This window comes from Orycteropus afer, unplaced genomic scaffold, assembly GCF_000298275.1.
Source record: "Orycteropus afer afer isolate SDZICR_OR568_19922 unplaced genomic scaffold, OryAfe1.0 scaffold00078, whole genome shotgun sequence".
Taxonomy (NCBI): domain Eukaryota; kingdom Metazoa; phylum Chordata; class Mammalia; order Tubulidentata; family Orycteropodidae; genus Orycteropus; species Orycteropus afer.
Window position 1 is genome coordinate 7,304,746 of NW_006921665.1, and position 14,262 is coordinate 7,319,007.

At 44.0% G+C, this 14,262-nt stretch overlaps 1 protein-coding gene across 1 annotated transcript in view; it reads right to left on the reverse strand.

The window, feature by feature from the left end:
- The window catches only part of EVA1C (eva-1 homolog C), a 129,611-nt gene that overhangs the window by 52,837 nt on the left and 62,512 nt on the right, over nucleotides 1–14,262 (reverse strand). Inside the window, exons 2-3 of the mRNA XM_007941284.2 lie at nucleotides 8,194–8,390; nucleotides 4,960–5,083 (exon numbers count right to left, since the gene is read on the reverse strand). Of these exons, the coding sequence (XP_007939475.2) occupies nucleotides 4,960–5,083; nucleotides 8,194–8,265 (196 nt within the window). The 5' untranslated portion in view covers nucleotides 8,266–8,390. The remainder of the gene's footprint in view (nucleotides 1–4,959; nucleotides 5,084–8,193; nucleotides 8,391–14,262) is intronic.

The following is a 14,262-nucleotide window of genomic DNA, read 5'->3' on the forward strand; positions in this document are numbered from 1 at the left end:
ACCTTCCTTCCGAGGAGTGGCTGGTGGGTTTGAACCGCCAGCCTTCTGGTGAGCAGTCAAGTGCCTTAGCCACTATGCTACCAGAGCTCCTATACGCATATGAGATGAGGTGACTAAAAATACTATGGCTTGTGTTAGGTGCACTTTAGTCTTCAAAGTGACATCTTTGCTTCTTAACACTTTAAAGAGGTCTTTTACAGCAGATTTTCCCAGTGCAATATGACATCTGATATCTTGACTGCTGCTTCTATGGGTGTTGATGGTGTTAGGATTTACAACATATATTTTGGGGGGACACAATGCAATTCATAATATTAGGGAAGGTGCTAATTCACTGTCACTGAAGAGCAATGTTTCTGGGTTCCAGGACTAACAGAATTGTTACTTTTCTTAGAGAACTGGAATTGTTCAGATCTGGATTAGAGTTCTCTTTGGTGTCAGATTAGGAAAGGTGTTGGCATTCTTCCAGAAGTAGGTCACCAACACTCACGTGGTTTTTAGATGGAGAGTGGCAGGAGCCTGGGTGAAGGTAATACCAGGACTCTGCTTCACACAACAACAAAACTCTGTCTTGTGATTCTGCCAGTTAGAGAGTTATGGGGTCACTGGATTCCTTTTAATAATGCATATCCACATTTGCCTATCAGCAGTGGATATTCAAAGGTGGGTAGTGGGAGTAGTGTGCCAATATAGGAGTTATGTTATTACTAACATTGTTTATAATTGCTAGTGCAAGATGATATTTAAATACAGAGTTTTAGTCAGCTTCATTGTGCCTTCAAACTCTCTAGAGATACTAAGCATTTAGCTGCTAACCAAAAGCTTGAACCTACCAGCCACTCCACGGGAGAAAGATGAGGCAGTCTGCTTCCATACAGATTTATAGCCTTGGAAACCCTCTGGCACAGTTCTACGCTGTCCTATAGGATCACTATGAGTAAGATCAACTCAGTGGCAGTGGGTTTATTATTTTATTTTATTTTTTCAGAGACAGTGTCTCCTGATATTGCCTGCACCCAGGGCAGATTACTCCCACCTGCCTCCTCTAATCCTAGAAAACCCAAATCGGTTGCTGGATGGTTGAGTCTGACTCACAGTGACCCCATGCATGTCAGAGTAGAATCGGGCTTCATAGAGTTTTCAATGGCTGATTTTCTGGAAGCAAATTTCCAGGCCTTTCTTCTGAGGCACCTCTTGGTAGCCTCAAGCCAACAACCTTTTGGTTAGCGGCAGCTGAACACATTAACTGTATCACCCAGGGCCTCCCTTTCAATCCTACCCTTGGTAAATCACGGCCTCTCAGACAATTCACATCTTTATGACAATTACTTTAGTCTGCTGACTGGAATAATAGCTACCAATCACTGAGCTCATTCTGTGACATACATTCAGCACTGTATTTTTATAGTCTTCAAAACAGTCCCATGTGGAAGCTGCATTATAACCATAACTCAATTGAGTCCCAGAGGCTCCAAAAGGTTCATTAAACTGCTCACAGTCACACAGCAGTTATGAAGCAGAAATGGATATGAATTGAGAACTGTTGTTGTTGTTGTTGTTGTGTGCCGTCGAGTCGACCCTGACTCATAGTGACCCATCCTTAGGTTTCCGAGGCAGTATCTCTACGGAAGCAGAATGCCCAACCTTCCATCCAAGGAATGGCTGGTGGGTTTGAATCGCCGACCTTCTGGTAAGCAGTCAAGTGCCTTAGGCACTGCGCTACCAGAGCTCCTGAATTGAGCACTAGCTGAATCCAAAGTCTTGCTGAAACCAAAATTTCCTGAAGGAATGAGATTTGGTGAGGGAGTAGAGCAAAGTGCAAATTAGGGAAAGGCAGATTCTAATGAAGTTTTCTGGAGTTCTTGGGTGACACAAACAGTTAACTCACTTGGCTAGTAACAAAAAGGTTGGAGGTTCGAGTCTACCCAGAGACACCTTGGAAGAAAGGCTTAATGATTTACCTTTGAAAAAAAAACAGCCACTGAAATCCCTATGGAACACAGTTCTATTCTGACATACATGAGGTTACCATGAGCTGGAATCAGCTCAATGGCAACAGGCTTGGTTTTGGGGTTTAGTGAGCATTACTAGTAAAATAGCTTTCCAAAAATCAAAAGAACTAATGAATCCTGATTGGTAATGTTTGCCAATTTCCCTGGTGTAAATCCACCACTCATGTGTCAGTTTGTTGTACTGTGGTGGCTTGCATGTTGCTGTGAGGATGGAAGGTATGCCACCGGTATTTCAAATACCAGCAGAGTCACCCATGGTGGACAGGTTTTCAGCAGAGCTTCCAGACCAAGACAGACTTGGAAGAAGGAGGGGGCTATCCACTTCTCAAAGAACTGACCATTGAAAACCTTATGAATAGCAGCAAAACTCTGTCTGATTCAAAGATTTCATATTACTTGGTTCCACAATCAACACCAATGGAAGCAGCAGTGAAGAAATCAGATAATGTATTGCACTGGGCAAATCTGCTGCAAAGACCTCTTTAAAGTGCTGAAAAGCAAAGATGTCTCTTTGAAGACGAAGGCGTGCCTGATCCAAGCCACGGTATTTTCAGTCTTCTTACATGCCTGTGAGAGCTGGCCAATGAATAAGGAAGACTGAAGAAGAGTTGTTCCTTTTGAGTTGTGGTGTTGGTGAAGAATAGTGAAAGTACCATGGACTGCCAGAAGAACTAACAAATCTGTCCTAGAAGAAGTGCAACTAGAATGCTCCTTGGAAGCAAGAATGGCCAGAATTTGTCTCACCTACTTTGGTTGTGTTGTCAGGGGGACCATTCCCTGGAGAAGGATATCATGCTTGGTAAAGTGGAGGGTGAGGGAAAAAAGGGAAGGTCATCAACGAGATGGACTGACACAGTGGCTTCAACAATAGGCAGTGTTTCGTTCTGTTGTACTTAGGGTCATTATGAATCAGAGCTGACTCAATGGCACCTAACAGCACAACAGCAACTGGTGTAAATATTTCCATAACGGGTGATTTCACTGAATGCAAGTGGACCTGAAGGATTTGGTTACTGGTTCCTTATATTTTTGGTCAAATGTTGGTGCTATAGTTTCTTTTTAGTTTTCTTTATAGTTTCTTTTTTTCTTTTCTGGAGAATTATTAGGAACCTCTAATACTGCAATTGGGAGCTCTGGTAGCGTAGTGCCTAAGGCACTTGACTGCTAACCAGAAGGCTGGCGGTTCAAACCCACCAGCCACTCCTCGGAAGAAACATGGGGCAATCTACTTCTGTAGTGATACTGCCTCGGAAACCCAAGGAGGGGTCTCTATGAGTCAGGTCCGACTCAACAGCACATAACAACAACAACAACAATACTGCCATTACCTGCAATTTCTCTCAGTCAGACTCTCTATACCTAGAAGTTGACCCACATGCTGAATTCTTCCTGGGTTGCAGAGGGCTAATCACTCACAAAACTGGTGTGCATTCTTTGTGGTTTGTTGTTATGTGCCGTTGAGTTGGACCCGTCTCATAGCGACCCCTCCTTGGGTTTCCGAGGCGGTATAACTATGGAAGTAGATTGTCCCACCTTCCTTCTGAAGACTAGCTGGTGGGTTTGAACTGCCATCCTTCTGGTTAGTAGTCAAGTGCCTTGCATGCATTAGAAATGGCAAAAGACAATGGAGCAAAGTGCAACAATCAGAATAAGAGATATTGTTGCTTTAGCCATGTCCTCTCTCTTTCTCCTTAGAATAAACACTGTGTAGGAATCCCTGGGAGCTCTAGTGGTGCAGTGCCTAAAGCATTTGACTACTAATCAGAAGGCTGGTGGTTCAAACCCACCAGCCACTCCTCAGAAGGAAGGTTGGGCAATCTACTTCCGTAGTGATACCTGGGTAGTGCTAACAGAAAGGCTGAAGGATTGAGTCTATTCAGAGGCTTCTTGAAAGAAAGAGCTGATGATCTACTTCCAAAAAATTAGCCATTGAAAACCCTGGGGAGCATAGTTCTACTCTGACACACATGAGGTCACCATGAGTTGGGGTTCACTGGACAGCAACCAGTTAGTAGTTTCCTAGGGCTGCCATAGATGAATGACTCAAAACGACAGAAATTTATCACCTCATGGTTCTGGAGGCTAAAGTCCATATGCAGGGCATCAAGAGGGCCACGCTCTCTCTCAGGTCTCTAGGGGAAGATCTTTGCCTGTTCCTTGGCTTGCAGCTACCGCACTACTCCATTCTCTGCCTCTGTCTTCACATGGCCATCCTCCCTCTGTGTTTCTCAGTATCTCTTCTCTTTAATTAGGACACCACTCATATTGCATTAGGACCCACCCTACTCCAGTACGAAGTCATGTAAACATAACATTTTCAAAGACCCTCTTTCCAAACAAGGTCAAATTCACAGGTACTGGGGGTTAGAACTTTAGCATATCTTTTTGGGAGATAAAATCCAATCTATAATACACTCATAAAGTAGCTCCTACAATAGATAAAAGTGTGAAGAAGCTAGTTTATAAAGATCTGAAGTGGTGGTTCAGTTGACAAACCTTGTTGCTGACCCTCTCACCAAAATAAGCAGTCCGTTGGCTGGGATCAACCTCCTAAAAAGATTTCCTCTGAGAAGGAGAACTAATCCCTCATTTTGTTAAAAAACCATTATAGTCTCTCACCATCCCTGGTATCTTTAGCATCTGTACAACTGAGTTTTACTTAGAATTTTTAAATTCAGAGATGTGTAAGAACACATGCACATGTGGAGACATGTGCATACACACATATATACACATATTCATAGAAATATACACACACATGCACAAACACACACACATACACACGTATACACACACAAATATACACACACACACACCAGGTGAGAATGGAGCCCCAACCTTTCCATTAACAAGGGTTTCAAAACTGGACAAACACCAACTGGCAGAAAATTTTTATCAGGAGTGTGAACAAAACCAGGAACCCATATCCCCCTTCAAAGTTACTTACTAGGTTGGCATTTAAAGGAGACCAGGAGGTATTTACTGCTTCCTGGACAAAGGTCAGGTCCAAAAACACGGCTATTGACCAAGAGGTGGCAGGCCCGCTGGTTCTGGCACTCATCCAACACCTTCTAAAACAAGGGGGTAGAAAAGGGACAGACGTGAAAACCGCATACAGCATCTAAGAGACCCCAAACTGGGCTGTTTTGAGGGAAGGCACCTCCCTGCCTGGCCAAGGTTCACACAGAGAATATCTGAGCTGCTCTGGGCTCTGTCTAAGATGAAAGCACATATATGTGGGTGACTGGTTGCCTCTCTGTTGTCTCCCCATTCTTTTCCAAAAGAAGAAACCTGATCCAACAGCACCAGGCTCCTGTCAGAAAACCAACCTCCAATTAGCTTCGACTGGCACCACTGTTAATACTTTTGACAAAAGCTCTGCATTGTGAAGACTCCAGGAGACACAAGAGAGATCAGAGAACTGAAGAATGTGGGGCTGGCAGGCACTTAAAGGTCCCCTTCGAGGAAGTTCCTCACTTTAAAGTTGAGATAATTGTGGGAGTCAGTGATCACAGTCATGGTCCTCAGCCTTAGAAATGGCTCCCACAGGCCACAGGAGAGCTCGGCATCTGAGGGAGGCCACACCCTTTCCAGCTTTTTCTCTTTTGACCCATTACATAGTCAAACAAATAAAAATGTAAAAGCTGATCCACACCCTCACCAAACTCAAGGGTATGGGGCCCAAGCTCCCTTGTGGAGCAACATTCTTCATGAAATACTCAGACTCTCTTAAGTATTTGGCTTAAAAGCTTTCTTTCAGCTCTCTATCTCTCCTGATTTTTTCCAGGCAACTTAATCATTTGTTAATGGATCTGCTCTGTGAAAGCTCACAGTTGACCTACCTTGGGCCATGGAAAGACCCAACATTTCACTGCTCACTTCCGGGTTCCCAAACAGAGCATGCCCTGCCCATGATAAACACAGAGGTCTCAGACTTGGTTCTGGTAAAAGGACACAAAGTACAGTAAAAACTCTACTGAGAATCTAATTGCTACTTTGGGACTAGATTTAGCTCAGATCCATGAGCCTTTCTGAATCACCATGCTCTTATAGAAGCTCACAGATCATCTCCCAGAAGGAATCACTCATCACTTCAGAAGTCCACTTCTTGGACCCCACAAGACCCCAGGAGGCACAGCTTTCAGATGAAAGTACATGACTCATGACCCTGGGTCATGGTTAAATGATTTAGCCCTCAGATGTCACCAGAAGGGTCCACATGTTACAGCTGCATCGAGGGGAACTAGACAGAGCTGTTTCTAACCTGTACTATGGGCACTTCCTCTTGACATTCAGACATGGGCTGGATCCACTGAGGAACCCCTGTGTGGACATCAACCTGAGCTCTTCTTAAATTAGGCAACCATCCCCTGAGGAAGCACCTTGCCTCAGCTCCCAAAGCAGTTAAAAGACATGATGTAAAAGAATCTCTTGATCTCTGGATGAAAGAGCAGGGCACGGGATGTTTTCTGGCAAACAAACCCTCAAACAACATCAGAATTATGTTCACAAATGCTAACTTGTCAGCCTGGTTATGGAACATCTTCTTCCCTCAGGGCTGCCTGGCAGAGGCAGGCACCCATGGTAAGGGCGGTGCCATTCTTTGGAGTTCCTGGGTGCCAGGAGTTCATACTTTCCCAAAGAAGGCACTTCTGCCCTTTTGGCACTGGCCCAACATTTTGTTTGTGCACTTAGAAGGGCAGAGACAGCCTAGGGACAAGGGATGGATGGGCAGAGCACTTGGGGTGAGGGACAGTGGAAGGAGGGATGGCACCAAAGGGGAAGGATTGTGGGTAGGGCACACAGGAAAGTAGTTGCTTGCTTCCAGAAAAAAAAAAAAAAAAGTCTCCCCATAGAGTATGGAAACCACATTTCTGATGAACTCAAATATATTTGTTTTGCCTACTCAGTTGGTATCTTTACCCATAACATGACTACCCAGGACACTATGATGCTTGAAATGAAAGCAATAAATGGTGTAAGAATTTTAAAGATCCAGAGTTGCCATATTGTTTTTGCTTTTTGTCTTTAGACCCTAGAGAAAGCCACATAGCAATGAAGCTAAATCTCTTTCTTGTATTTCTCCTAGGAAACGTATCTTCACCCACATTTCCTATAGCTTACAAAATCAAACAGACTTCTAATTTGCCACCTGCCCTAACTGTCCTAAGGAGCTCTGGTGGTGTAGTGGGTAAGGGATTTGTCTGCTAAGCAGAAGGTCGGCAATTCAAAGCATCAGCTGTCCTGTGGCAGGAAGATACGGCAATCTACTTCCACAAAGATTTATAGCCTTGGAAATCCAATGGGGGTTGCTATGAGTCAGAATTGACTATATGGCAGTGGGTTTGCTTTTTTCCTTTTCAATCTAACAACCCTACTTCAATATTCTCATATGGAACTTTGAAGGCATTAAAAAAAAAAAATCCAAAGCCAAGTAATCCAGTAATCTTGGCCAACTAATTACTCATATTGATAAGCTGGGGGAAAAGTAAAGTAAAAATTTCTCAGATAATTGGAATGGTCTATATGGTTTTACATCATTGAGGTATTAGTTTTGACCCCCTCCTATACCAGATCTTTCCCTAAATATACCAATCCCCAAATAGGAATGACTTAGGTCCCCACCTCTCCAATTTCTTGTACTGTCCAGTAGAAAGGCCAGTCAGCAAAGACTGCCCAAAATACCTTCCAATGAGAATAATATGGTTATCTACAAGTTAAGTAAATCATAAAACAAGCAAACAACTAAAAGACAGTCATTGATAGTTTTCTTCTTTATATATGGTTTCTAAGATGCTGACCTCAGATGGCTGCCTCACAGATATACTTGTTAAAGAATCCACAGCCTTCCTTTAGTATTGAGGTTTTGATAGGAGATGTGGGCCTGAAGGCTGAAACTCAAGAAAACTGTAATAAGGAGTAAGTCTGAGAATAAATCCATATTGCAAATGTATCAAGGGAGTTCTGCAATAAAAAGGGTTTCTATCACAACTTGTTTGGTAAGAATACCTTTGAGAAGCAAGTAATAAGCTCATCTGCAGAACTTGTGATTTGTATAAATTGGGATTTATATGGGTCATTTATATAGCTTTGAGAAAGCTATATTATCACAGGTATGTGTACATGGAGAGAGAGAGTTGAGAACATTTTATTGTCTTAAAACACTTATGAGAGGCAATACCTGCAGAGTGGTGGATGCCATGCAAGTTAGGCTGTCTTTCTTCTGGGATACAGGCTGCTGAGAACTACACATTTGGTCATCTTGCCCATAAAATGCCGATTGGACACTTATCGTAGAATGCCGAGGACACTGGAGATTCAAGTGGTCCCCATCGCAGGCATAGGCGGTGTGGTTTTGCAGGAGTTTAGTTAGGTAACCTGGAAAATATTCAGCTGTGTAAAAATAGTGGTGTGGGGAAGTCAGAACTCCTCGTTTAAATTCACAAAGGGGAAGGAGAATCATTATCAGCATCAATAGCCCAAGGTTGATTCCTATGAGGCACAGGTCAGACATAACTCTTCTCTCCAACCTTTTTATCAATTCTGACACCAGCTGTCCCTTCCATGGCCCTCTCTACTTCTCTGTTGGGTTTGACAATTCATGGTAATGGCCACACAGAACTCACAGAGAATACTCATGATTATGGAATTTATTAGGGAAATAACAGGTTACAATTTAGGAGCAGGAACAAATCAGGATATAGTTCTTCAATCAGGACAGCTTCTTGGCCATGCCCACAGGCAGTCCTTTCCCTCAGCCTCTCAGCCTTCGGCTTTCAAACCTTTTGGCCAGCCCAGAAACTGCCCTGATCAGGCAAGTGTTACAAAGATCTTCAGCTGCATGGATAAATGCCCAGAGGCATCCCACTCTGCCAGCAAGCCTCAGCCTGAAGGTGCTCAGCTCTAATTCCATGGGTCATTAGCACACCTAGTTCAACCAAGTGCCCAAAGACACCCCACTCCACCAGCAAGCCTCCTGCCCAAAGACACTCAGCTCTCTCACTCTGTGGGCTGGGAAGCCCACCACATCATCTCCTGCTGCTCTTGGTTCTGCTGCTACTGGTTCTGAGCCACACTTGTTGCTGCTTGCACTGTCTCCAGTCTTACAACTCTCTGTCTATAGGTCTAGGAGATTCTCAGCACAGGGACCCCAGATCCATTTGCACTCTGCTCCTGGCTTTTCTTTCTTGCTGTTAGTGAAGTCCTCCCTTTCCAACTCTGGGATGGCTCATTTTAAGCTCCGTGGGATGACAAAAGTGACCAATCGCCTTGTTAGAATCCATACACCTTATTTGCATGATCCAGCCGCCACAAGGGTGCCATGCACTTTTATTTGTATTATTAGCAAGATTTCCAATTCCCATGGTGGGCTACAAAAACGTTGGTAGGCTACAAACATAGTTCTACCCAATATTTGGTGGGAGTTAAAAGACCATGCTAGAAAGCCATATAAATTCAACCTGTAACACTGCAAACTTGGTTATAAGAGCTCCAGGAACCCACCACTCCTCTTTGGTTTTGAGGCAGCACTTTGGTTGCTCTAGGGAAGGGACTGAAAGATGGGGATAGATCCTCCTTATAGCTCTAGTGGAGAGGTCTGGATTTAGGCTCAGAGCTAAGCAGATGCCCCTTTTCATGTCAGGGCTAGAAACTTCAGCTTCTGGTCTGGCCCACTGTAATCTCAGAGGGCTTTTTCCCCACAGGAAGCACTGAAGGGTTGGCCAGGAGCCAAGGAGTCCTGGAGTATCTCTATAAAACAGGAAAACATTTTAAGTGGGTGTCCCTTGGGCATGTAGTTGCCTATTCTCAGGGAGACTCATGCTCTCTGATCTTCCACGAGCCTTCCACCATGCCTACCTGGATACAGTCTGAATTTATGAAGTCACTCCTGTGTCTGCCTCATCACTGGGGAGGAAAGCAAAGCAGAACTCTGCCCAGTGTAAAGGCGTGCTCCAAGGAAACATGGGTGGAGGGTGGAGGGAGGGTAGGTGGTGGGTCTCAACCCTAGTTCCTCAGTCATGTCCCAGGCACGTTAGAGAGATAATGCTGAGTCTTCGGCTCTGAGAAGATATGGGAGGGCCTGGCAGCTTCAGGGGCCTGGGCTGTTTCTCAGAAAGGAGGAAAAAAAGATTCATCTATACTGTAGAGTCCCTTCCTCCATCTCACACCTCATAAGGTCAATAGCCAGGCAGCTGGGAGGAGAGCCAGGGACTTTTTGCTTAGGTGTGTGGGAGACAGACTTGGCAGCCTGTGGCCTCTGAGAGAGAGGATGTGGCTCATTTAAAGAAAGAGAGGGGGTGGCATGAAGAGGGGCTGCTTCAGAACACCCCACTTCCCACACGGAATCAAGTTAAGAATTAAGCTATTCCTGTTCAGGTGTCAAAATCCTCCTCAGAATCATAAATCTTAGCTAAAGGCACCCAATCACTTCCCTGAGCATCCCTAAAATGTTCAGTAAAAGGGGCTGAGATAGTCTGCCCTGGGGTTGTCACATATATTGATCCAGAATGCTCTGAAGATGAAGGTAGGGAATACACACTGACACACTCAATCCAGACCTCAGCTCTCTCTGCAATCCCACCCTCACCTCCCACACACACCTTGAAAGTCATCAGACTAGCCAAGACACCAGCAAAGCTGAGTTAAGTCCACTTAGAGAGCAAAGCCTAAAATGAGAATTAAATTGACATCAGGCAGTGGCAATGTGCTGGCAGAACAACAAAGTCACCCTGGGGCACTGAAGGGGCCAGGAGGAGACCTCAGGAGGGTCCAAGGGCTGTGGTGGTTAGTGTCTTCCTCCAGGGCACACAAGGGACCCTAGGGAAAGATAGAATAGTGTACATTTCAGGGGCAGGGGTGGTTCAGTGGTAGAATTTCTACCCTCAATACAGGAGTCCCTGTTTGATTCCTGGCCAATGTGTCATGCATAGCCATCACCCACCTGTTAGTGAAAGCTGATATGTTGTTATGATGCTAAACAGGTTTCAGTGGAATTTCCAGAGTAGGACAGATTAGGAAAAAAGGCCTGGTGAACTATTTCTGAAAAATCAGCCAAAGAAATCTCTACGGATCACAGCAATCCAATCATGGCCAAGTTGATGGCAGCTAACAACCACAGTACATTCCAGCCTCTTTTTGGTCTCTCAGCACCCTGTAATGAACTATACTCTGATCCAGGGAACTCAGCATCTCCCTGATGCTGCCCATAGGCTGGTACCCCAATATTTAGGTTTCTTCAGAATCCGCATGAAAAGTTACCTGCCATTCACCAGAAGAGAAGTAGATGACCAACTAACAAATACTCTGCACGTGACCTTGGGTTAATGTTTATGGTTTGTCTCAAAATATGTTGCTATGACAAGATTAAGGAAATGACAAGACCCTTGGGACAGCAGAACTACAAGATGAAAAGGACTTGGGTCCCCAATTCATGGAGGAAAGGTATGCCTGGTACATAGACTGCTTATGTGAGTAAGAGAGAAATAATTTTTTGTTGTGTTGAGCCACTATCTTGCTTCAGATATGCATTAGGAGTCCTTGAGTGGTGCAAATGGTTAACATGCTTGGCTGCTAACCAAAAATATGGACATTTGAGTCCATCCAGAGGCATCTTGGAAGAAAGGCCTGGTGATCTATTTCTGAAAAATCAGCTATTGATCATAGTCCTACTCTGACACACATGAGGTTGCCCTGAGTTGACTCAACAGTAACCAGTCAGTTGGTACATCTGTCCCCATTAAACAGAACTTGAGTTTCATGGATCATTTACATCAAAACATAATATGTGTGTAGGGAAGTGGCTCGAATCCCTCTGCATACCATATTTATATTCTGAGAGTGATAGTCTGGAGATAGAAGGTTGGCTCATGGAACTAATGAAAGATCTTTCAGGTCCTTTTGTGTTCGAGGCTAACACTGTGCAGGTACAAAGAAGATACATTAGCAATAAAACTTCCAATGGATTCAATCCAATTCCTTTTTCAAATATCTACACCTCCCTGGAGAGGGCTACTTTTGGGAGGAGAGGGGTTAGTGAAAAGGAAGGAGTGTAAGAGGGATCTCAGGGGACTGGCCATGCTCTTTTTCTTGATCTGAATGGTGGACACATATGAAAGTTCACTGAGCTGTACATGTATGATTTGTGCACTTTTTTTGTAAGTAGGTTTTACTTCAATAAAAATATTTGGAAAAAAAAATGTTTACCTGTAGTTATCTGACTGATAGTTGGAGCTGTGTGTCAACTTGGCTGGACCACAATTCTGTGTGGTTTAAGCAGTTGTAATGTGGTTATTCCCATGATGGGATTGGATATATATGCTTTGAGTAGCCAAACCATTGAAAGGGAGTTTCCCTAGGGGTATGGCTTGCTTCCAGTATCTTTATGGACGTCCTGGGAAAAGAGACACTCTTTTGTGGATCAGGATTCTGTTGTGCTGCCTACAACTATCTGTGAGCGAACAATCCACCATTCGGCCTTGAGATCTTGGATTCATCATTCGTTGGAGTCAACAGCCAACCTTGAGCTTCTCAGCCCCTGCAGCTCACCTCCTATGAGTCAAGAAAAGCCTCCAGCTTGACGTTTGATCCAAGAACTTTGGACTTGCCAGCTATAAGTGTGTGAGCCATTTTCCTAAGATAAATTTCTCTTTCTCTATATATATAAGCTTTACCAGTTTTGTTTCTCTAGAGAAACCAGTCTAACACACTGACCAACAGTTTTAATCCACTAAAGTAAGTCTAGGCACCATGGAGGAGCTCTAGTAGTGTAGTGCCTGAGGGACTCAACTGCTAACAAGAAGGATGGCGGTTCAAACCCACCAGCCACTCCTCGGAAGGTAGATGGGGCAATCTACTTCCGTAGTGATACTGCCTCAGAAACCCAAGGAGGGGTCGCTATGAGTCAGGTCTGACTTGACAGCACATAACAACAACAACAACAACAACAAGCACCATGGAGCCTTTGAACAGTGTATAGAGGAGGGGAGTTGTAAAACTTCTCCATCAGCACCTGAGCAGATTCACACTAGGACTCTCTGTCTTGGTTTCCTAGTGCTGCTATAATACCAATACCACAAGTAGGTAGCTTTAAAGAATAGAAATTTATTTTCTCACAGTTCTCAAGGCTAAAAGCCTAAATCAGGGCCTCAGCTATGTCGATTCTTTCCTTGTTGGTTGGTCTGGATGTATCTTGCTTCCCTGGCTTGTAGACAGTCCTCACATGGCATCCATCTTCCCTCAGCTTTGGGTATCTGTGTTTAATATGCTCTTTTGAAAACTCAGAAATAGATATAGAACCCACCCTACTTGGGTTCTAATTAACATAAAGATGACTCTATTTGCAAACATGATTATAATCACAAGTGTAGAGAATAGGATGGGGGATATCATTCAATCCATAATACCCTCCACCAAAGGGATAGCAAAACATGCTTGGAAGCACCAGCTACCGCCCCTCACGTGTCTAGTCCTCTACATGTATCTTAGTGCACCTCTCTCTGTTTGGCCTACTATATCAAAAGCTGCTACCAGACCAGGAAGAATGACAACTAAAACTATCTGTTGGTTTCAGCAACATGGAGGGTATTGAGTTATTTGGAATAGGGGATGGGAGGAGAAGCCTGTTTGGAAAAGGCTGAAAAGTGGGTAGAAGTTGGGGAAGTCAAAGATGGTTCTTGTGATAGATGTGCCCTCATCTCAAGAGCCTGTGAACATGTTACCTTACATGGAAAAAGGAACTTTGCAGATGTGATGAAATTAAGGATCTTGAGATGGGAAAATTATCATGCACTATCCGGGTGGGTCCATATAAGAGGGAGGCAAGAACTTAAAAGCTATAAAAGGAGATGTAATGATGGAACCAGAGGTGAGAGTGATGTGGCCACAAGCCAAGGAATGCAGGTGGCCCAGTAGGTGGAAAAGACAAGACAAAAGATTCTTCCCTGAAACCTCCAGAAGGAATGCAGCTATGTCAACATCTGCATTCTAGACTTCTGATGTCAAAGAAGAAAAGTGTGCTGTGCTAAGTCACCAAATTTGTGGTAATGTGTTACAGCAACAATGGGAAACTAATACAGTTCATAGAGATGACACTTGCAACAACTTGGTGAAAAGGAAGAGAGAGATCAGTTGTAAGAACTGATGCCCAGATCTTAAAAGATAGCAAGCTGCCATCTAGATGCAATGATGGGTCTCTCCTTGTCCAGAGCAAAGAAGAATGAAGAAAACCAAAATTCATGGAAACAATCAGTCC